Source organism: Callorhinus ursinus, unplaced genomic scaffold (assembly GCF_003265705.2).
Source record: "Callorhinus ursinus isolate GAN/ISIS: 27379988/994484 unplaced genomic scaffold, GSC_fseal_2.0 scaffold28, whole genome shotgun sequence".
NCBI lineage: Eukaryota > Metazoa > Chordata > Mammalia > Carnivora > Otariidae > Callorhinus > Callorhinus ursinus.
The window spans coordinates 3,184,336-3,208,753 of NW_027397090.1; the positions used below are offsets into that span (position 1 = coordinate 3,184,336).

General features: G+C 39.8%; 1 protein-coding gene across 6 annotated transcripts in view; it reads left to right on the forward strand.

The window, feature by feature from the left end:
• Positions 1 to 24,418, forward strand: part of PRUNE2 (prune homolog 2 with BCH domain) — a 258,870-nt gene that overhangs the window by 147,273 nt on the left and 87,179 nt on the right. For all 6 annotated transcript variants that reach the window (XM_073878052.1, XM_073878054.1, XM_073878056.1 and 3 more), the window contains exon 7: positions 21,518 to 21,676. In XM_073878052.1, the coding sequence (XP_073734153.1) occupies positions 21,518 to 21,676 (159 nt within the window). The remainder of the gene's footprint in view (positions 1 to 21,517; positions 21,677 to 24,418) is intronic.

Sequence of the window (24,418 nt, forward strand, 5' to 3'; positions counted from 1 at the left end):
AACAGATTAAATATTACATACGGTACGATTTTAACCTCTTTATGTTTATAATAATAATCTACCAGAATCATGGCAGATAAGCTTATGTTCTCCAATCTATCTCATCTATCTCTAGCATATATCAAATATCTACTTTAGCTTACAAAATTACCACAGAAATTGCTGCATCCAATACACGCATTAGACAACTAAAAGAAAAATGTTGTCATGTTTTTCAAATATAAAAATAATCCCACTGGAAATAATCTGAATTTGTTTTAAAACAGGCTAAGCATCTCAACAAGTGTAGAAGAGGAGGAAAATAATTTCAGATGGAAGAACAAATCAAAGCAAAATTGCAATAGCAGAGATTTATGATGCAGCATGTTTTCCTTCATCTCTGGGTCTTTGATTGGAACACTTTCCCTATCTGGCCCACTCTGCACCCTCATTCCCTTTATCTGGCAAACTCTTGCTTATCCTCAGGACCTGAGAACCAATACTGTTGGCTTATTTGATCTAAAAACTCAACTGAGGGTGCCTGGGTGGCTCAGTCGTTAAGCGTCTGCCTTCGGCTCAGGTCATGATCCCAGCGTCCTGGGATCGAGCCCCGCATCAGGCTCCCTGCTCGGCGGGAAGCCTGCTTCGCCCTCTCCCACTCCCCCAGCTTGTGTTCTCTCTTGCTGTGTCTCTCTCTGTCAAGTAAATAAAATCTTTAAAAAAAAAAAACTCAACTGATGGAAAAATGATTACTACCTATAGCTACAATTCATCTATAGGCCATATTTGTATGTGATCAGCAAATGTAACATACTGAATGGAATACTCTGGGTTGTGCACATAAAGAAATTACTTCAAAAATTTTTATGAGTACAACCTGAACCATCAAGGCCAGAAATCCACAGCCCCAGCTCCAGGAAAAGAATTCATTTGATATAAAGTTCAAACCTCACTAATTTAGATAAATGCAGAAAAAGCCAACGAAAGAGATATGAATTAGAGATTATTTTTTTCAATAAAAGTAAGTTTTCTAACTTTCAGAAACATAGAAAGCTTGAATCAGCCAACAGATAACCTGATAATGAGAGGAAATTGGGGCATCTCTTGGTCACTAGCTAAGAGAGATTTCTAATTAAATGCAAAATTTTAATTTTAATTAATAGCAGAAATGTTTAATTACATATAAAGGTTTTTTTTAAAAAAAAAACCTGTTTTTAAATAAAACACTTCTCTTGCAGCATTTGGGAACCACTAAATGTTTTCACTGAGAAAGCAAATATAAATTTTGAGCTGTCCACCATTTGAATTAATTAGTAGAGTTTATATTAATGAGATCTTACGTTAATGCCTTTTGGCTCTCTCCTTTGAAGTGACTCATTTGGAGGTCAACTAGATGACCTTTTAATGCTTAATTCTAAATTTATCTCAGCATGTATTGGAAGTGATCTCTGCTCTTTTCACTGAACAATGGATGTTCAATATTTAACATTTTATTGAGAAATAGTCCAGGTCTATGATCCCTCATCTGCAATTCTGAAACCCAGAAAGCTCTGAAAAACCCTAGGGTTTTTGAAAATCTTTGACAGTGAACTCCGACCTGGTATTTATGGTCTTTATCCCACTATCTACATTTTGTTGCATAAATATTTGTGTGTCGTAGGGGGGCAGCCCTAGCATATTATACATTGTATGCATCATATTACCTTTCCCAAATAAAAAAATATGCATTATAAAGTATATCCACAGGGATTTCTGATAAGAAATTATAGACTTATATTTGGGGAAGACTCAGTGGAGTTTTTGTTGCCATTATTAATGATGGCATTAAAGAATATTAGTAGTATCACTTATTGAGTACTTACTGAGTAGACACTACTTTAAACTGAGAGCTTGAGGCTATAACTCTTCACTTTGAGACACGAAAAGACAGAGCTGTGTTGAATACAGCTAGTATCCCAACCAGGAATTCCAGGATTTACTCTACTATCTTCTGTATATTTGCCCGTAAGATTTTTCCCTTCATCTGTGGGTCCCTGTTTCATTCCTGCAAGTGGGTATTCTGTGCAGAAAATGGGATTATATACAAAGTCACATCTTAGCTCCAAACCCACAAGTATCTTCTTAAAGGCAAAGAGGTCGATGACTTTGCTCTTGGTTCCTTGAGGCACTTTGATGCACTCGTTTTTCCTAAGGATGAGAACAATGGACTAGCCTAAGGAGTCCATTCATAATGCCATTTGGTCAAGGTCCTTAAATGCTCAGCTGCTTCCCATCTCAATTTCCTCCTTATAAAATGGGCTCAGAAGCCAGCTTTGCCCATTTCACAGGGTGACTGTAAGGCTCTGATGAGATCACATATGAAGGGCTGTGAAAGGTAAAATGTGGCCTGTGACACCTGATGACTTTGACTTCATCACCCTACAAATACCTTCCCAAAGCAAAGTACCTTGACTTCTGAAATGTGACAGTCTACAATGCTTAATGTTCAGAGTTCTAAACAGAGGTTGCCCAGAGTTGAACCCTCAAAGGAAGGAGAACGATGAAAGCCAGGGTGACTCTGAGCGGGCCCCGAAATACATTCCTCAGCTCCCAGGAATGTCTAGGCCAAAGTTGTCACTTGGGAACTGGCCATCTTCAGAGAGTGTCGCTGAGCTTGCAGACCCGCAGTGGTTAAATCAATAGTTAATGATGTTCGTCATGTAATTTGAGCCTCTAGTTTGTTTATGCTAGACCAACTTTATCCATACTCCAAACAAATTATCTCTTATAATTACCAGCCCGAAGATAAATCTCTAAATGTTTTTCTGATGATAGTGCTGTGGTTGGCAGGTGTTAAAAGTGCCTCCCAGGGACAAAGATTGAAGATGAGCTTGCTTCCACAAATCCTTCAGGCGAGGATGTTGAGCTTTCTATCCTGCCATGTGCAAAGGAGCCTTGTATGGTGCCCCGTTAATGAAATCTAATAGGCAAAGGTCATATATCTTTACAAAGAAAAATGCAAAGTGTGATAAATGTGATAAATGGGCTCCATGGGGCTCAGTGGACGAGGTTTGGTGAGAAAACCCGTGTTGAAACGTTGGTTGGGTTTTTCTCTGATGTTTACGCCTTAAATATCTCCTTGTGGTGATTCTCTTCACCTGGTAGAATGGTTAGAATAAATACAAAAACAAGAAATGTATGTGTCTTTAGTGCTTTGAACCAAAGAGACTGGCCATCAATGTTAACAGTAAACATTAGCCACCAGAACCACAGTTTGTGTTACAGAAAAGCTGTAGATCTTTAAAGAAACCCTTTTTTTTTTTTGACCTACCTAATAGCAATATGCTTTTAAAGTCCCTTAAAGGAAGAGGTCCTAGGATCTATATGCTTCGATTACTGCCATCAGAACACTAAACAATGCATGTAAATGTGCAAGGTTTTATCCAAAATTTGTACTGTTTAGAAATACACTGAAAATCAATGTGCATAGAGCTAAAATGCAAGAACAAGTTAAATCTGGAATTACAAAGAGTTAAAGAAATCAGATATTGTTGAATTAAATCGCTGCTGGTTTTAGGAGAAGTTACCAGTTCATTTGCTGTAGTCGTACTGCTGAGCTAAGAGACAGTTCAATAAATCAACTCAAGCTTGATGGATTCTTCAATTCATTGAAATGAGTGTGTGGAAGAGAAAAGAAATCTCTTAGTATTCCCTCTTTGACAAAAGGGTATGCAAAGAGCCTGAATGGATGAATGGTTGATTAATTTTGCCAGAAATTTTCTTGACAGCAGGAAATGTGTTTTTGCATTACTCTGTTTGCCTGGGATTTATTTGGTAGAATATGAATTATTGCATGTAAATTTGTACCTGAGGCTATGTTGCTAAAGTAGATAGCTCCTGGTGAGGTTTCTGACTATGGGATCTGTAATATTTTTGTATGGTCTTGTACGCTACACCCTTATGAGTTGCCCTGTAGCAGTTTATATAAATGTCTGCTCTCACTGATATTAGTAGTAAAGTCAAGCACTTCCAGTGATTCAATATTGAGCGTGGTTTGAGTGATCATCTGTGCCCCTCTCAAGAAAGGATGGGGCTGGAGGCAACTAACTGCCAAAGCTTGATAATTCCTAGACTCATCAACCTGGCAGTTTCCTTATAGATTCTTACCTTTAAATAAGGAAGAGAAGGCACAAGGTATCCCCTTGTGCTTCTAATTACAGAAAGCCTACAAATAAGCATGTTTCTTAGTTTTATCTCACCAAGAAGGGTTACAGCTACACAGGAAAAGACCTAGGCTGCTTTCAATGACAGCTGAACTTTGTGAGAGTAGAACTAGGGATAGACTCTCTCCCTTCCACTTCATATATTCCCCATGAAAGGCCATATGTGTGACCTTTTCTGGGTCATTGTCAAGGGTAGGATGGCTCTTGGTTCTCAGAACCTCTGGGCAGTTGGATGATGCTATAAATGTTTCCATGTAGACCTTCTCTGCTACCATATTCAGACACTGGAATACTGGAAAGCAGAAGGCTGAAGCCAGTCATAAATTACGTAGCCCCACTTCCTGTTCATTTTGTCCTTCTAGGAGTTAGCACCGTCACTCCCTCTTTCTTTTAGATACCGGACCAGAGATTATCTATGGCGTAAGGCACATCATACAACATTTTTCCTAACTTTGCAATTTGTGGATGTTTTATTCACACACCAACACCGAGTCTCCTGAGTGTGCTTACCACCACACTGCTTATACTGTTTTCAAAAATAAGTGTATAGAGAAATTCTCTGAAAAGTTTTCAAGTGTACGTGCACGCATGCACACACATACACACACTCACACACACACACACACACACATACACACCCCCTGCTAAGCCATTAGGCTGCAAAATAATTTCATCAACTATCCAAATTTGGCTTCTGATATTTTCTCCTTAGATTGCAATAAGAGAATGAGAAGTGATTAAAAGAAATATGATGTTAAATTAGTTTCCTTTTCTGTTCATGTCAGACATGGCACTCAACCTCAAATGAGGACAAATGGCATATACAAATGTACTAGAACAAAGCTCAGAAAATCTGGGTTCCAGTTCCTGCTCTACCGTCGAATAATTATGTGTGACATTGGGAATATTCCTGAAGCTTCTTGAGCCTCAACTTGCACATCTATTACAATGGATATCACTAATTTTTATCTTGCTACCAGCTAGAAAATTAGTAAACATCAATTAAGATTACATTGAACATGTATAGAAAAGACAGTGTTGCTCTATAGACATAAAATTTTACTCCCCCCTTAAGTGTCATAACACATTTAGGTTTTGATCCTTTACGTGTTAACCTTTGTTCAATGACAGCTTTCTAGGCTGGTGCAGCCTAACAGGAGATCCTAAAGCCTTCCATGGTCAGTCTTCTAGTTACTTCTGCTATTTCCCTGTCCTTGGCTTCTAGGAGTCCAGCTCGTAGGCTCCCTCAGCTCTTTTGGTGTCTCAGTGACTTAATTTTCAGCCACCATGAAGCTATCCACCAGTTATGACTAATGAGGAAAAAAAAACCCAACCTCAATAAAAAGAGAGGCTCTGTTTCTAAAATGTAAACACCAATGATTTAGAAACAAAAGACTTTCTCTTTTTTTAAGATTTATTTTAGAGAGAGAGAGAGTGCACATGGGTTAGGGGGAGGAGAGGCAGAGGGAGAGAGAAACTTACGCAGATTCTGCACTGAGTGTGGAGCCTGACGTGGGGGCTCGATCTCATGACCCTGAGCCAAAACCAAGAGTCAGACGCTTAACCAACTGCACCACCTAGGCGCCCCCCATAAAAGACTTTGTTTTGAAGCAGACTCTGCTCCTGCAAATGTCCAGTTCTAGTATTATAATCAGTTTGTAGGTTCTCACAAATTAGAGATTTGTCCTTCTATTCATGGTTCTTTGGTTGGGAGTGACAGAAACTCAACTCGAATTTGCTTAAGGTAGACGAGGTACTAATTACTCTGCCTTTGTAAGTGGTAACCCTGGGTAGACCCAGCTCCTGGTACTCTTGGACTCAAAGTCAAACTGTGTCATCAACGCCTGTCTCTTTTTCTCTACCTCTTGCCGTTGCTTCTCAGCGTTGGTCTCATTCTCAGGCAGCTCTCTCGTGATCCCCCAAAATGGTCACGGGTAGCTCCAAACTTACGGTGATCCTTAGGTCTCAAGATCTCAGAGGAAGAGGGAGCTTCACAAAACTTCTATAAAGGTGCTAATTGACCTAGTGTGGGTTACATCTCATTCCTGAAATCATCATGTCGCCAAATAGGTGTGGTACAGTTTGGCTAGGTCCGACTCACCGGCCACACCTAGAGCTCAGCTTGGGAGAAAGGACAGCTTAACATCAGCCACAAGAAGTGAGGAGGGCTCTCCCCCAAAGGAAGGACTGATGCTCAGACAAAATTGCTTATGTTTATGACAAATTAAACTCCTCTTTTTATTGGAAACTAAATGTTTAGTATGTACAATATTCCATGCACTGTGCTAGTATTTTATATGAAGCATTGTAGGTGAAGATATTAAATTTTGTTTCATTCTTTTTTATGTCTGAATAATATTCCAGTGTGTGTGTGTGTGTGTGTGTGTGTGTGTGTGTATTACATCTTCTTTATCCATTCATCAATTGATGGACACTTGGGTTGCTTCCATATCTTGGCTATTGTAAATAATGCTGCAATAAACGTAGGAGTGCATGTGCATTTAAGAAACAAAACAAACGAGAGGCGCCTTGTGACTCAGTCAGTGAAGCATCCAACCCTTGATTTCGGCTCAGGTCATGATCTCATGGTCATGAAATCAAGCCCAGCGTCTATTGAAAAAGAATACATAATTTCAGCGGGAAGTCTGCTTGAGATTCTCTCTCTCTCTGCCCCCTCCAACTTGCGTTCACTCGCACTTTCTCTCAAAATAGATAAATAAAATCTTTTTAAAAATATGAGCAAAGGGGAAACAAAAGAGAGACAAATCAGGAAGCAGACTTGTAATTATAGAGAACAAACTGCTGGTTACCAGAGTGGAGGAGGTGGGGGATGGGGGAAATAGGTGATGGGGATGAAGGAGTGCACTTGTAATGAGCACCGGGTGATGTGAAATTGTTGAATCACTGTGTTATACACCTGTAACAAATATAACACCGTTAACTACAATTAAAATAAAAACTTTAAAAAATAAAAAGAAATTTCCATCTTTAACCAAATTTTTAATTAATTAACTGCTTTTCTTAATCCTATCAGCTAGTATACATAAAAACATAAGTAGAGGGGCGCCAGGGTGGCTCAGTTGCTTAAGCATCTGCCTTCGGCTCAGGTCATGATCCCAAGGTCTTTGGATCCAGCCCCGTGTCAGGCTCCCCACCCAGCAGGGAGTCTGCTTCTCCCTCTCCCTCTGCCCCTCCCCCTACTCGTGCTCGCTCTCTCTCAAATAAGAAAACAAAATCTTAAAAACAAAACGAAACATAAGTAGAAGGCTCCTACTGCAGAGCTTTATTTTTAAAGAGTCAAGGAAAGTAGAAGCAATGAGTTTTATGTCTTTAATAGACTCTTCCCTTTTCAGGTTAGGAATCTGAGGTCCAGAAAGGGAAAATGTCTTGTTTTGGATCAAGGTGTCTCAAAATGTGGTCTCTATACCAGCCATATCAACTTCACCTGGGAGCTTGCTGGAAATGATGATTCTCAACTGGCCCCAGATCTATGTTATCAGAAACCCTGGGAGTGGGACCCAGGTGTTTGTATTCAGAAGCCCTCCACGTGAATGTGATACAGCTAACGTTTAAGACCCATCAATTTACTGTGACCACACAATAAAATCAGAACCTGGAGAAGAACCTGTTTCTCCATCAATCTGGACCATTATGCTATCTGGCAAATGGGCCAGGCACTTTCTCTAAACCTCGCTGTTCTTTTTTTTTTTTTTCCTAAGATTTTTTTTATTTATTTGAAAGAGAGAAAGAGAGTGAGCTGGGGGAATGGGCAGAGGGAGAGGAAGAAGCAGACTCCCTGCTGAGTAGGGAGTCAGACGTGGGACTCGATCCGAGGACCCTGAGATCATGACCCGAGCGGAAGGCAGACACTTAACCGACTGAGCCACCCAGGTGCCCCCGACCCTTCTTCCAAACAGAAATTTGAGAGCTCACATAATGTAAACAATGGGCTCCAACAGAAGAATCTTAGATAGAACAGGACTCTTCTAACTGACACAAGGTAAAGAGATAATTCGTAAACTCTACCTAAAGATGGACAATTTTCATTGACCTAATTGACAGAGAAATTCACCGTTAAAATCATTGTAGCTGTTGGTCCTGCTGCTGCTTCACTAGCACGTACTGACGGTTGACTCTCCAAGATCCTGGACGGAGCATTATAGAAATTAGCTCGGTTTGTAAAGTAGCTTTTACCCTTATTTTCCCGATGAAAAAACTGAAGCTTAGCCTGATCCAGTAACTTGCCCAAAGGCTCAGAGATAACGGGGTATGGAGCTAGGATTTGAATTCTGGGTTGTCAGATGTCAAAACCCATGCTTTTAAGCCCCACATTTTAATATCTGCTCATTTAAGAGAGTTAGATCTACTTATTTTACAAATAAAATGGGAACATATATTTTTGGAATTTGGGGCTTCCCAGTGAGTATGCAAGTTCATTCAATGGGTAGAGAATAGAAACAAGAACCACTGATAGAAAAACTATGCCTACATGGCATGAATTGAAAACTATTTCTTTATATCATGTAGACCACTGTTCTGCACCCTAATTGCACATTAGAATAATGGCTGGAACTTTCTGGAAAATACATGGGTGCCCAGCCCCCCCATTAAGCCAGTTAAATTTAAATTTTAAAAGGTGGGGTCTGAGTATTTGTATTTTGTGTGTGTGTGTGTGGCTCCCTGGGTTATTCTAAGGTAGAACCAAGGTTAAGAACCAGTGCTGTAGATACACAGTTTCAGATAATTCAGGCTCAGAAATGGATTTTAATGAATTTTTCCCTGTAGTCTGTTATCAGACATGGATGCTGGCCATTCACTGAATACTCACAATGCCCCAAACATGTTGCATTACCCTCAATACCCACCATATTTGGGGGTTACCATAATAGAATTAAAAGATAAATATGCATATCATTTTCAGGCATCCCAAATATCAGTTTTGGTGTTTAAAAATGCCTTATTTATCCATAACTGACCTGGGCTAATAGAATTTTTCTAGACTAAAAAAATCTCTGGAAAATACCCGGAGAAAAACTTTATTTTCCTGGCACAGGAAGTAAATGTTTTAGTAAAATCCTGGCCCTTTTTTTTTTTTTTTTTAAGAAAATCATCCTGCTTTTCCTTTGTTTGAGAGAATCAAAATGCTGTTTATTTTACAAGCATGCTAATATAAACTAAAAGACAATTGATGGAAATTTTTAATTTTTGCCTGCTTAGAAAAAGGAAACATTTGGCTGATGAGTGCCATGTATTCATGTAGATGCCCTCATCCCTGAATTTCTTTTTCTCCTATCTCTTAAACCAAATGGAATTAATGGTATGTCTTCCTTTATGCAGTAATGTTTCTGAAAAGGTTGGATGTGATTTGAGTTAAGTTTGCAAGATTCTCCCACTATTATTCTCCAAAGTTGTTCTTAATTAGGGCATTTTTTGCCCTTTGGGGACAATTGACAATGTCTGGAGACATATCTGTCACAACTGGGGGAGTGAGTTTGCTACTGGCATCCAGTGGGTAGAGGCCAGGATGCTGCTAAATACCCTGAAATATACAGAACAGCCCCCACAACAAAGAATTTTCCAGCCATTATGTCCATAATGCTGAATTTGAGAAACCCTGCTCTAAAGTTATCACTTTTTTACCTGTTATGAATTTAGATTTTTCACCCCAGCATTTGGCCTGCTTAAAAGCCCTTCTATAAATAACTCTTGTATAAAATGATAACATATAAACACAACTGTCCCAAATATGCTTTGCCTTTTAGGCAGGGGTTGTAGATCATTTTTCATTTGTATTTAAAGCATTTTGGTGTCTCATATGTATGGTGCAAATAGCAATGGAAGCGTGACCAATATAAGAGAGATCAGAGCATCTGAAGACATCAGGTACCGGAAAGGGGATTCCTCACATTGACCAGAAAGGATAAAGGTGGAGGAGGCTTGGCCTCTTTTTCCTGAGTTCAGTAGATGGTACTATGTATTTTTGATTGATGAAGCATAACTTATATTTTATAAGCTTAACACTTTTATAGATTTGCTTTGTCACTCCTTTTTTATAATAACTCTCTTAACTGGGGTCCAAACCACCATGAAATGAAAGTTAACGAAATCACTTCACTCAAGTTAACTTTCCAAGCATTGTATGTCTCTCCCTGTGACTTGGGCTTGGTTGGCTGGAAAGAAAATGGGGATTTGGGAAATTATCTGGTCTGTGTGAAAGAGAGAGAGAGAGAGAGAGTCCTTTGTGGTTGATAGCTAGGGGGCCCCCCGTGTGAGGATCTGCTCAGCCTCCTTTTCTAGGAAATGACTCTTACCCATCCCCTTTGTCATGATGAGTGCCATATCTCTATTTGTGGTCTTTCCGATTTCCCTCAGTTGCTTGGTGCAGGGCTAGGCACCCAACCCAAGTGGGAACAACCAGAATTTCTTCTCTGGGGTTTTCAAACTCAAAACCAAGAGGGAATGAACCTTGACTGAAACTGAAAGGTCTACCCTGTAGCTGCAGGGGCTCATGTTTCTTGGCACATAGAAGACGCCAGTTGGTCACACGAGAGGAGAATGAAACCAGAAGAGAATGGAGAAGCACATCCCTGGCAACCCTTGCCCCCCTCCCAACTTGCTCCCCAGTTCTTCCTTTGCCTTTTTGAGAATGCTCCCCAGATCCTTCTGACTTTCTTTCTCTAAAGTTGCTGTAAGTTTCTGTGACTTGGGACCAAGAGAGTTATGACAATACAGTGTCCGTCCCCGAAAATGAATTCCTTGAGTTCCCCACACACAGACTTCTCCAAATGAAAATAAAACCACAAACCCCAGAGTGTATCTGTTTGCAGGAGGGGGTTTCTGGTAATTAGCTTAGATTGCAACAAATGGCACACACAGACTGTTGGCTCTGCATGTGTGCTCTAAGATTGGTGTTTACCCTATTAGATTCCAATTTAAGAATGTCATAAAGTTTATCAGTGAGCTAATGGAAACTAACAAGAACACATATATAAGTGGTGAGAGGCGTGTGCCTTGATACATAGATTTTTTTAGACTTCAAAAAAATCACTTTCATTGGGTTGATAGCAAAGGGGACACAACCATATTCCTCCACTTAAACTTGGTGATCGTTGAGTATTTTTAGGAAATGAGTTGTCAGCAGAAAGGCTTCATTAGACCCATCAGGATATCTGCCCATGAAGAACGAATCCCAAACTGTACTGACAGTTTCCTTGAGCCAAAATGATGAAGCACCTCTGACAAAAGCCATATTGTGCTCCCCATGTGAGGAGCATGAGGAACAAAAGAGACAGTTTGATCTTCATTTGGTCAGGTTAATATTGACACAGCTTAGAAAAATCAGAAGTGTGTGTAATGTACATGTACAGCTAGTGTTCTAGAGACTTGACTGGTGGTTTCCATAAATCAGAAAAGGGTACCCAGAGAGGAAGGAAGGTTTCCTGCTTTCTCGAAATATTGTTCAAACTAGATGATTTATTTTTACAAAGAAAAATAAATAAAGCTGTAAGTTTTCAAGCTCATGGCTCAAAACAAGCCAATAGGGATTTTTTAAACATCTATACACAATTATGGAAATAATTCAGTGTTATTATCTGGTAGCTGGAGTGTTGCCCAGGCTCCACCATTTCAAAAATAACACATGACTAATGAGTGGATTTTCCATTACGCATGGGTCCTGAGTTATTCATTCCCATATAGAAATCCTTATAAACACACATAAATTCTAACAAAGGGGCCCTTAGGGGGGAACAACAGTGTAGCCCTTTTCCTGCCGAGTCCTTGCATCCATATTGTATCGAAAAGTTTTGATGATTATAGGTCTGTCCTTAAAGAAAATGTAAATTAGGCTGAGCTCGTTAATGAGATCATGACTTATTTATCTTTAATTGGTTGTGAACCTCTCCACATTGCAAGTATTCAATCTACTATTAACCAGTTGTGAGAGTCTGCCTAGGACATCTCCTCTATGAAGTATCATTCTTCAGGGCAACTCTCTGTGGTTGTAACATTGGTTCTCTTTATGATGGAGACAGTAAGGATGGTACAAGACTTCAACTTGCTTAATTTCAGATTGATCTGAAACCACTCCACCTTATTTTAAATAAGAAGTTCTTAATTTAAACCTGTGCTTCTGGATGAACTCTTTACCCCTCCACCTCCCCTTCTCTCTCTCTCTCCTTTGCTCTCTCTCTTCATTAATGATATGGTTATAGGAGATAATAACTATTTCTCCCATGACATGAAAACAATAATTTTCAATTTTCAGCAAACATGTGCTCTCTCCTTCTCTTCCTGAATTCTTTGACCCAAATGATGACCTTACTAGGGTGATTGTTCAAAAGACTCTTGGTTTCTCCTGCAATACTTATGATGTGCTTGACCTACACTGAAGCGTCTGTTTGCGGATTGATACATTCTTTTGTCTTGGATGCTTATGCTTTTATAGGGGGACTTTGCTTGAAATGATGTAGGTTCTTCTGTTAACCTTAAAAATTAAAACTGTCAGTTATTTTACCAGCAAAAATGGGTTTATTCAGGAATAGTAGAGAATTGCAATCCAGGTCAAGCAAGCTATGGAAAACCATAGGCAAGCCAGCAGAACAAAGGAGAGGAACACTTTTACAGAGGAAGTGGGGGAGCAGGGAAGGCTGTTTGTTGTAAACAAAAAGTCCATTGGAGTAAACTGGGAGTTTGAAGTATCATGGCTTTCATTGGCTGAGTTGTGACAGTCTCTCATTGGCTGGGCTGTTGCCAAGGCAGAAGGAAAGCCTTTCTTGCTCCTCCTGGGGGAGTAAAGTAGTGTTTGTGTGCATGGTCTGTCTCTTCCTGTTGGCTTTACAATTGATAACAAGTGGTAAAGTGTGAGAGCTTCCCTTGCTGCCCTCCTGACATCATTCTAAATGAGGTTCCCTTTATTAATTTTTTTTTTTACTTTTTTCCCCTTTAATTAATTGTAACACTTCCTATTAAGATACCCATTCCCTTCTGGTTAAAAAATTACCTCTTTTTTCTCCCCATCCATCTTCTGCAAGCCTAATTCCTGGTTTCTCTGGGCTTTTGAGCAAAAGAAATGTAATGTTGGGAGCATCCTTAAAGTTTTTATATCCTAAATGTAAATTGAGATTCTTCCATGGTGTGTTGAAGCTACCAAAGGAAGCACAACTACATGGGGGTAACTCTGGGTAACCCGTGACCATGCCAGTTCTCCTGCTTTTTATGTTTTCTGCATACACATGCATGCTCAACTTTTTAAAAGTACATATTGCTGCAAAAATGTCACAACATTCTTCTTCATAGCAGTTTCTTTGGGTGAGTTTTCAATTTTAGGCCTATACATACAGTTAATGGTCAGCCTATACTTATATTTTAGAGAGTAGATGAAAAACTGGAAATTGGTCATAAAGCATGATAATATTGAATCATCAAAAAATATAAGCAGCTCATTATTATTATTATTTGTTAAAATCAAGGGTGTGGCTTGCTTGTGTATAGTAACAAGGGCAAATCTATACTAAATAGTCATACATGGAGTAGCAAAAAAGTGTTTTTTATTACATCATTACATTAAAACCAGAATTCACTAGTAGTATCTTTGGTGATGAAGTATTTCTCATTCATGTGGAGGTTAGAACATGGGTTCAACTCCCATTTTTTACCTGGATGAGCCGTGTGACATTACTTCTCAGAGCCTCCTTTTTCTCTGTGTGAAACAGAGATGATGTTACCCACCTCATCAGGGCATCTTAAAGTTTAAATGAGATGATGCAAAGCATGTAACAGAGTGCTCAATGCAGACACAGTGCTTGATTAAATTATGATAGGCAATTCACTACTGGTTTAAATGAAAATCATATTGATATACATATGTTACATACTCATTTATATAATGTAGCATTTTCAATTTTCACAAAATCTTTTCCCAATAGAGCTCTCTCTTTAGCTATGAAGAATATTATGTACTGTCTGACTCTATTTTCAAAGTATGATGTATAATATAGTTTTAAGAGACCCAGTGAAGTTTTTACTACTAAAATGCCTTGGCGGGCTTATAAAAATAAGAACAATAGAGCTTTCTTTTTTTTTTTTTGTTAAATGACATCTGGTAAAAACATGGGAAATATCTTTGCTTACCAATTAAAGAGTGGATGAAAAACAGAGTAAATGAAATCTCTTAATTTATGCATTTTGTGTTCTCATAAATCATTTTCCTGTCAAAATTATCATACTTTATTATTGCTGAATATTTTAAACATCATAATGGAATTTTGGTAGCATAAATCATAAAGCTTTCAGTTAGAACATTTGTGTACACACCTCAGCATTTTTCTTATATCTTGATGAAAAAAAAATAGTCCTCGTCTAGAAATAAATCCATGCAGAGTATAAATGTCAAAGTATACTCTTAAATTTCAGTAACTCAGCAATCCATGCTGGTCATTGTGCTTGCAAGGTAGTTATGGATTGTCAAACTATGTTTCTAAGACTCACTGTTCCCCCAAAATGAAGCTATACATGCTTCTGTTTTCATTTTGGGAACGATTTTTATCGTACCTACAAAAAAATTACCTGCTCACTTGATTTTTCTATTTCCTCTAAGAAGAAAAGAATCTCAAACGTAATAAATCCTGGCATAGCTTGTCCATGACATTAGAAAATCATTTATTTCATTTAATAAAAGCCTTACTCAATATATTTCACTTATAATTTGTAAGAGAGACAACTGTTTTTGGATTATTTGTGTAATCTAGAATGATGGACCTAAATTGAAAGTGTTAGCATGAGGAGTAACATTTACAGAAGGGCATGTGGCACTTGGAGATGAAACAGTGGGAATGATGGAGCGGGCTCTCCCCATGGTGATTTAGCAGAAGGAGAAATCACCACGCAATTTTTTGATGCTTTAAAAGCTGTTATTTGTGTATTGGCAAATAGAAGTTCATTCACTGAGTGTAACTTGGAATTAAAGATAAAGATTCCAGGGGCGCCTGGGTGGTTCAGTTGGTTAAGCGGCTGCCTTCGGCTCAGGTCATGAGCTCAGGGTCCTGGGATCGAGCCCCACCTCGGGCTCCCTGCTCAGTGGAAAGCCTGCTTCTCCCTCTCTCACTCCCCCTGCTTGTGTTCCCTCTCTGTCTGTCAAATAAATAAATAAAATCTTAAAAAAAAAAGATTCCATTAATGAGATAAACATTGTTTACCCATTTTTTAAATGTTATAATCATTTTTAAATGACTTTGCTTCACATTTAACTTTGTATAACTTCCTCAATCCCCTCACCTTTAAAAATTTTACATGCGAGTCACTTAAGTGATGTGTTTGTGACTATGATTTGAAAGTTCATATATATTATAAAGGATATAAGGCAAGAAATTTTAATAGGAATAACCAGTTCCTATACCAAAATTTGTAAAATAGCAGCATACTATTCTCTTGTGAGACTTTTTCATAATTCGTGTAACCATTTATTTATTGTTGGACATTTAGGTTGTTTCTAAGTTTTAGTTATTAAAGTAATAATCCAGTGAATAGCTTTGTCCACAAACCTTTCGTGTACATATCTGATTATTTCTTTAGAATGTGTTTCTAATAGTGTGTGAGAATGCCCCTTAGGAAATATTTACCAATAATAGGAAAAGAGAAGATGAAATATTTTACTATCAAAGGATTTCTGTGATTATCAGTGAGCTCAGATATTTACTGGCATTTGTATTTCAATTGTGAAAGTCTTACGGTCAAATGTTTTTCTGTTGCTATGTTTACTTTTTCCCATTGATTTATAAGAACTCAATTTTGAGGACATTAAGACTTCCTCCTCTCAATTAAAAAATAAATAAAATGATAGTAAATAACAGCGATTACATTGAAAACTTTTGAGTGGCTGTAAGCAGAGAAGTGTCGTGATTCTGCTCACATTTTTAAAAGCTCTCTCTTGGTGCGGCGGGAAAAGCTGATTATAAGACACAAAAGCAGTTCCAGGGAGACCAGTCAGAAGGCTGTCGCCGCCGTTCAAGCAAGAGATGATGGTGACTGTGGCTAGGACAGTAAGAGAGACAGACAGAAGGGTTTGGACTTGAACCATGTTTTAGAAGTAAAATTCACAGGATTTGCTGATGGATGAGGAATGAGAAAAGAAAAGAATCAATGATTTCTAGATGTTTGGCTTGGGTAACTGAATGCCTGGTGGTGCCATTTAATGATATGGGGGAAACTGAGTTGGAGGTAGGTTTTGTTTGTTTTTGTTTTTGTTTTTAATTTGAGATGCTTATTAGACATTTACATAGAAACACTATGTGGATAGACAAGGATAGAGTTCGGGTGGATGCAGCTTGGTTGTCACTGGTAGACAGATGGTTTGAAAAAGCCAGGCAACTGGAGGAGATTCCCCAAAGAGAGTGTATGGGTAAAGAAGAGAAAGAGTTGTAAAAACACAGTCTGAGGCATGAACATTGAGAGTTTGAAAAGGAAGAGGAACCAGCAGAGATGACCTAAGGGTAGCCCGGGAGCTGGGAGAAAAACAAGGAGAGTGTGATGTCAGCAAAGTGAAGGAATGATGTGTTTTAGGAAGGGGGGAGGGTCAACCTCGTGGAATTCTTTGGAGAAGCCAAATAGAGTCAGAACAGGAAAATGACTTTTGGATATTGCCACCTAGAAGTGATTGGTACTTTTGAGAAGAGCAGTTTCAGTGGGAGGATGGAGGCAGAAACCGGACAGAGGGATTCAGAAGACAATAGAGGATAGGAATATACAAGCAATGTCAGAAGAGTGGGTTTTTCTCTCCCAGGGAATAGCCACATTTCAGTACTCAAATGTTTACAAGACATTGGTTAGATCACCTTTTATTTCATGCAATGCACTACAGCTATTGGCACATAGCATAAAGACTCAATTTTTCAGAGCAATGGAATAAGAACTAAAACAGGATTTTGTGAGAGAATGGATTTTTCCACTGCATTTGTCTGCAAACTTTCAACCACAAATGTAATAAATCTCCTGGACACTATCACCATCACTCTCTCGGTTGTTATATGAGTTAAAGTTAGAGCCATATCATTTCTGTTCCCTGGCTCTTTGTCATCATGATCATCAACCTCACCTTAGCTTTTGGCTGGGGAATAATAAAGCCTTTTTCTCCCCACACTTCTGGGGTCTTCCAACTCATTCCAAAACTAGAAATCACTCGGGCAAAAGGACTCATGACCTCTAAAAATGTTTAATGATCGAATCTTTGGACCCACGGGTGACAAAGGACAGTGACAGGGAGCACTTCCCCTTCTTCGTAGCTGATGTATTGGAGTAGGCTGGGTTTTGTGCCAGCCAGTTAGTTCCCAGCTATGATGATTAGTAAAGCAACTTTGTAAATGCCTTGCAGCAATCTCCGGCTGGGGTCCTGCTGCTAAGGTGGAAGGCTGTATGGTGGGGGGGGGGGGTGGTAAGTTACAGTTGGAGCTCTTCATTTTCTAAACCTTTGGCAAATTGAGTGAGATATACATACGCATATGTATATAATTTTAACTGAAGGTGGAGGAGACATTTTGGAGACATTTGAGCAGATTAACAAATAGTATTTGTATACATGTAACTAAAACAGTAATTTATCAGGTAGAAGGCAGATGGGGGGAATAAAATGCCAACCTGTATGTACAGTTGGGTTGTGTTGATGATGAAGTGGTGTTTATTCAGGGCCAGCCTAGCTTGTCAGCAACATAAGAACCGTGGTAGCACATGACTCCCTGCGTAGCTGGAAGACAATAATAAATTATCTCCTATGCAAACAGCACCGGCATGAAAGCAGAACAAACAGACTCTGCCTCCCAGATTCCTGAAGATTCTCACTCATTCTCTTGTTTGATGTTGTTTTCAACACGATCCTCCTGACACACTCCTAAAGTCAGTTAAGATCAGCTCTGGTTTGGACAATTCTCTGAGGGTAGATAAGACATAGTTGTTGATGATCACCGTTTTGGAGGTGGTGTAACATGAAACATGCCTAAGTGATTTACATAAATCTTTGTTTTTTCAATACTTCATATGGTCGTACGGATTTGGGGGAGTTCACCCAGAGGAGAACTGAGTGTCACCCAAAGGAGCTTGATCTGAATAATCACTTGAGGTACATAATGAAAATACAGAATCTTGGACCCAATCCTCGACCCGATAAAGGAGAGCTTCTGGCAAAGTGGTTAAGAAACACACACCCGCCCCGGGGTGATGTTTATGATGAAGGCAGTGTGAGGAACAAGACGCTGAGGGTTGAGTTAATAAAAATCCCAGTGAAATGACAGCATTGAAAGAACCCAAAGAAAGGGTCAGAGGGAAATACATCAAAGAACAAATGCCTCCCTTTTTGAAATGGCTTTTCAATTTCCAGTGTGCATTCGAATCACCCAGGAGTTTTGGAAAATGCAGTTTCTGCTTCAGTAGGTCTGGGGCATGGCCTGAGACTCTGCATTCCTAACAAGATGCTTGGTGTTGCCAATGCCGCTGGACTCGAGTCCAGCAAGAGCCTAGAGCTGCCATTTGCACACAAAAGAATCCAAACAGATTGGAGCTCAGCCAACAGTTTTGAATAGCAAATGTTCCATAAGTATGGCTTTGAATAATGCCGAATCTACTGAATCCTAATCCTGCGCTCAGTTACCAGTTAAACCTGCCTTCTTTGGTTCAAGTGACCTCGCTGGGAGTCTGGTGATAATTGTTATTGTATGTGAAAAAATCTCTTAAAAGTGTTGTGTATTCTTTCAAGTGTTTATAACTGTATGTGGGGGATTTTATGTACATATTGAAAAAAAAATTGAAAGGAAAATTTCTAAGCTTTTTGGCCAACGCCTTTAGTCTGGAGGTTGTGGGAGGTTAGATGTAGGTAGTTGCTGTCCATTCTTGTTCTCCTTCGGGACCATAGCTTCTTTTATAATTCATGATGGCAAAAAGCGCAGCATTGAGGTCCTCTTGAGGGACAACATCTGTGATGATTTGAAATAATTTCATCTACTGAATGTGCATTGTGTATAGTATGAGGTCCAATTTAAAAATATATATATCATTTTAGGGCTCGGTCGGTTAAGCATCTGCCTTCAGCTCAGGTCATGGTCCCAGGGTCCTGGGATCGAGGCCCACATCAGGCTCCCTGCTCAGCGGGAAGTCTGCTTCTCCCTGTCCCCACCCCCAGCTCATGCGCTCTCTCTCTCTTTCAAATAAATAAACAAATAAATAATATTTTTAAAAATATATCATTTTTAATATCTACTTCTATTGTGGGTGAATTAATTTTTTAAGTATCTTTTTAAAGATTATTACTATGACACTTGGGCAATAAATAAAAAGCATGAAAACTGACAGCATGCTTTCTGGGACACATGATGCCAAAAGCTATTGTATTGGAACATCGTAAATTTCATGGCCAAGTCAGTACAATAGATCCTTGTTATTCAGCAACAATGTATCCTGAGAGCTTTGTGAATTCCCATGTGCAAGTCCTTGTGCCCAAAAAGGGCAACGTTCTCCTGAGATGCCTAGCTAGTGGGAACAGCTGCTGCCGAAGTAGACAACAACTCCTTGAGGGCTGGACGCTCGCGATGGGCTGGGCCCCCACACCTGTCAGGTGTCTCGTGTGGCCTCTCAGGGGCCTCATAGACCTTGACATTCAACTCAGCAGAAGGACAGAGTACGTGTGTTATGGATATTTTAAGCGGCTGGTAAATAATCTAAGCCGCAAATATGAAATCCACAGGTTTCAAAGAACGACCATGCACAAACATAAATCTGGGCATGGAACATGCCCGCATCTCTATGCACTGCACTGTCTAGCTCCTTGTCGCAGCTATCTGGGGAGGGTGTACGTGGCCCCCCCTTCCTATGGTACATATTTCTGTATCGCTTTAATACTTTACCAGTGGCACACACAGTTCTGATGCCTCTCTGAACAAAAATTAATAGAATTCTTTGTATCTCTTGAGTGCACATTGTGGTGATTTCAACTGTCAGTGGATTGTCTATGATGATCATATGTGTGTGTGTGTGTGTGTGTGTGTGTGTGTGTGTGTGTATGTATACTGTGATAGAAGATTATGTAGCAAAGGCTGATTTTGTGTGTCTATCTCTCCAGTCATTCAGAAACATTTTTTGAGGGGCACCTGGGTGGCTCAGTCAGTTAAGCATCTGCCTTCAGCTTACATCATGATCCCGGAGCCCTGGGATCGAGCCCCATCTTGGGCTCCCTGCTTAGCTGGGAGTCTGCTTCTCCCTCTCCCTCCCCCACCCCCGACTCATGCCCTCTCTCTCTCTCTCTCCCTTGCTCTCTCTCTCTCAAGTAAATAAATAAAATCTTTAAAACAAAAACATTTTTGAGCAACTAGTATATGCCAGACATTATGCTAGGAGCTAATGTATGGTCTTCAGTTCATTTCTTTAAAAAAGAGAGATAACTATGCCAACAAAGTGGTTCTCATTGCTGTTAACAAAACTGAAAAAGGCCAGGACATATTTGAAGATGATGTGAGCCACAGGTTTGTGGCAGTGGGCTCCTTTTCCCCAATGATTCATTCTTTCTTAGCTAGCACATAGAGCAAGAAGATCTGATATCATAGCCCTTCCATAGATCTCTCGGTCTCCTACACCAGAATAAAAAGCATATAGTTAACTTAGCTAGATTCATCCTTAAGGATTCTTTTTGGCTTTATAATAATCATTGGAAAACAATTATTAAAAAAAGAACAATAACTTCCTCCTATTTTTCTAGTGATAGGTTGTTATAATAGTCAGGAGCTATTCCTAATCCTGTGAATAGTAAAAGGAAAAGTATTCCTTACAAAGTCAACGTTCAAATAAATATTTTAGGAAAGAACTCTTAAGACATTTAGTCCTTGTCTAAACTATCTTAATAATGGCCAAGACTTCTGGGGCACCTGAGTGGCTCAGTCAGTTAAGCCTCTGACTCTTGGTTTCAGTTAAGGTCAGGATCTCAGGGTGAGATGGAGCCCCATGGGGGCTCTGCGTGTAGCCGGGAGTCTGCTTGGGATTCTCTTCTCTCCCTCTCCCTCTGTACACCCTCCCCCGCTCCTCCCCCTCTTCCCCTCCAGCTCATGCACGCTCACTTTCTCTCTTTCTCTCTAAAAAATAAAAAATAATGGCCAAGACTCCTTCCTTCCTTGGGTTAGGTAAACAAACAAGCAAAGGACATTTTAAGCCATAGCATGAAAGTTTGCGAACTTGTGTGTTTCTCTCACTTGCCTCTGATAATAAATAGCTGTCACGACACATCACAACGCGGGACAAATCTGTGGCACAACTCCCTGAGGCGAGGGAGTCTGGCATTAATATCAACTGGCCTGTTGTTGTTTCAGGACTGTATGTTTCACAGCAATATCAGCAGTGACTTGAAAGCATTTGCAGACAAGTTCGGTTTTGATGTTCTCATCCTCCTGGCCAGCTACCTGCTGGAGGAAGAGCAACCCAGACGGCAGATTGCTGTGTACTCCCAGAACCTCGAGCTGTGCAGTCAGGTAAAGACCTCCTTCCGTCCGGCCCATTTGACTGCTTCCTAACCTGCTGGCTCTCACAACACGCGGTGGGATGGGTGGCTCAAGGAAACGGACCCAAGAGATAAGGTCCTAGAGTGTGAGTTTTAAGAAATGTTGGGGGTATTTTGCACATTGGGCCATTTGTGTATGTACATATTTATATTTAAATATGTTTTATTTATATAAATTTATATAAATTATAATATATTATTTAGTTTTTATTAATAAAACATTAAAATATACTTATATAAATTACAATATTTATATATTATTTAATATATATTATATAAATAAATATAACTATATTCAAATATTTACCTCAGAGTTTTAGTTTTCAGTTTTGAGGCTATGCCACCCAAAAATCACCTAATTAGAATTGGCAGTGAGATAAATATTGGTCCTTTTTAAAAAATTGAGGTGTAATTGAATATAACATTATATTAGTTACTGGGGTACAGCATAATGACTTGATATTTGTGCATATTGTGAAGTGATCACCACTGTAAATGTAGTTAACATCCATCACCATGCATAGTTACAGACAAAAAGGACTTTTAAGATCTACTCTCTTAGCGACTCTCAAATATATAATACAGGATTATTAACTATAGTCGCCATCCTGTAACATTACATTCCCAGGACTTATTTATTTTGTAACTGGAAACTCGAACCTTTTGGCTCCCTTCACCACCAACCCCCACACATACACAAGGCCTTTTATTTTATTTTTAAATTAATTTTGTATTGAAGTATAGTTGACACTCAATGTTCCATTAGTTTCAGGTATAGAATATAGTGATTCAGCAACTCGGTATATTATGCTGTGCCCACAATGTAGCTACCTACCACCTGTCATCATACTACAGTAATATCATTGACTATATTCTATGTGCTGTGCCTTCCATCCTGATGACCACATGGGGCCTTTTAAAAGATTCCCATATCTATTAGTCTTCTAGACCGAATCCATAGAGGGAAAGAATGTATCTTTTTCACCCAAAGAAAGGCAAGGTCTCCTGGGGGTGATATTTTCTTTGAGGACTGCTACTTGGTTATACCTAAAAAAAAATTTAGTCCCTGTCTAAATACCTATTTGGTGCCCAGTGTTTAGTAACTGGTAATCTAATGCGTTGATCAAAATTGGCTTGTCTCCAAGTACTATAACTCTGACTGGGTAATTAGCTCCTCTTGCTTGATAACTGAATTTTTTAACCCAACGTTTTAGAAATAATATAAGAAGTAGACACAATTAATCAAAATAGGGCACCAGCTGTACCAAACCAGGTATATTTAACAGCTAATAGGAGAACCTACATGATTCATTATAATATGGACGACATGAACACAGAACAGTTTCATCACTGTCTTCCCTCACTAATGGATTAGACACCTGTCTATCTGCAGGTGGCTACAGGCAAAGTCTCAGGAGACTCCTTTCTCATTCTGCATCCTCCCTTGCTGTCCCCCAGGAGATCCATCTTGGCTGTACTGCATATGACTGTAGGTACGCATGGACTCCTCTGTGCATTCTCAAGTCCAAGTGTGAAAGAGGAAAGAGCCCCTGCCCCTGCTGCAGATGTGTTTTGTACCCTCCCTTCGGACCCTCACACACCTGTGCATTGCATCACCAGTCTGTGGCTTTTTCAATGCTTTTGCTCTGCACTGGATTTCCAAGCTGAATTCTATGTCTGGTCACTGGTTTCCTAGGGACCGACTTACATCTCCTAAGCTTCCAATATGGTGGTTTTTCAAATCGCTTTTAGTAGCAAAGCAGCTTTAAAAATTGGTTAATCTTAAACAGACAAAAGTGGAAGAGCAGGTGAAGGGATTAGAAGCCCTGGAGCCCGCTCTGCATACCTCTCCTCTTCCCCATGCCCCCCGCCCCCGCAATCACCTGAGAGACAGTTCCTCTGAATCTTGAGCAACACAAGGTCAACACTACCCTAGAGGAAACCCTCTGTGTCCATGTGACCTCAGTTAATTAAGGGCCAGCTTCTGCAGAATTCACAGCGTGGCTCCATCACATGTCACCTGCATGGCGTTGGTCAAGGTATCTGACCTTGCTGTGTCTCGGTGTCATCATTGGCAGAACGGGGATAAAGAATCCCTACCTTGTACAGAATTATTGTGAGGATTAAAGGAGATACCACACATAAAACCCTTAGAACTGTGCCTCGCATACAGAAACAATAAATGTTAATTATTATTATTACTATTAATGTGAGCTCAGAGTTATTTTCAGTGTTGTTGCTGTCACCTCCACTAATCCTGTGGGGCCATTTTGAAAGCCCAGTAGGCAAAATATCCCTGACATTTCCTAAAAATCATAGAGCTGTGGCCCGGTTCTGGCCTCACACCGGCTGTCACACACTCTCTTGACCTCCGAGGGCAGCTTTGTCTATTCTGAGCTCCATGTCGATGCTTCTGGGGGGCAGCAAGAGACAGTGGGGGCTCGTGTGCTGTTGGAAAGCTCCACCCCTGGTAGCTTTCTCTTTCCTATTTTCTCCTTTGCCTTAGGAGGCTTTTGGAGGTAAAGGCAGGTCCTGGGTGCCTCCTCCCGCCCCGTTTCCCCTCATGCCCACACTCACCCCCCGCCCACCCCCGCCAGTTCTTCTCAGCAACCTGCATTATCTCTGCTTTTTGCAAACTTGAGTTTCACTCCTGTTGGAAGATGATATTATATTACGCCAAGGAAGGGATTAAAATGCTTTAAATCTCTTCACC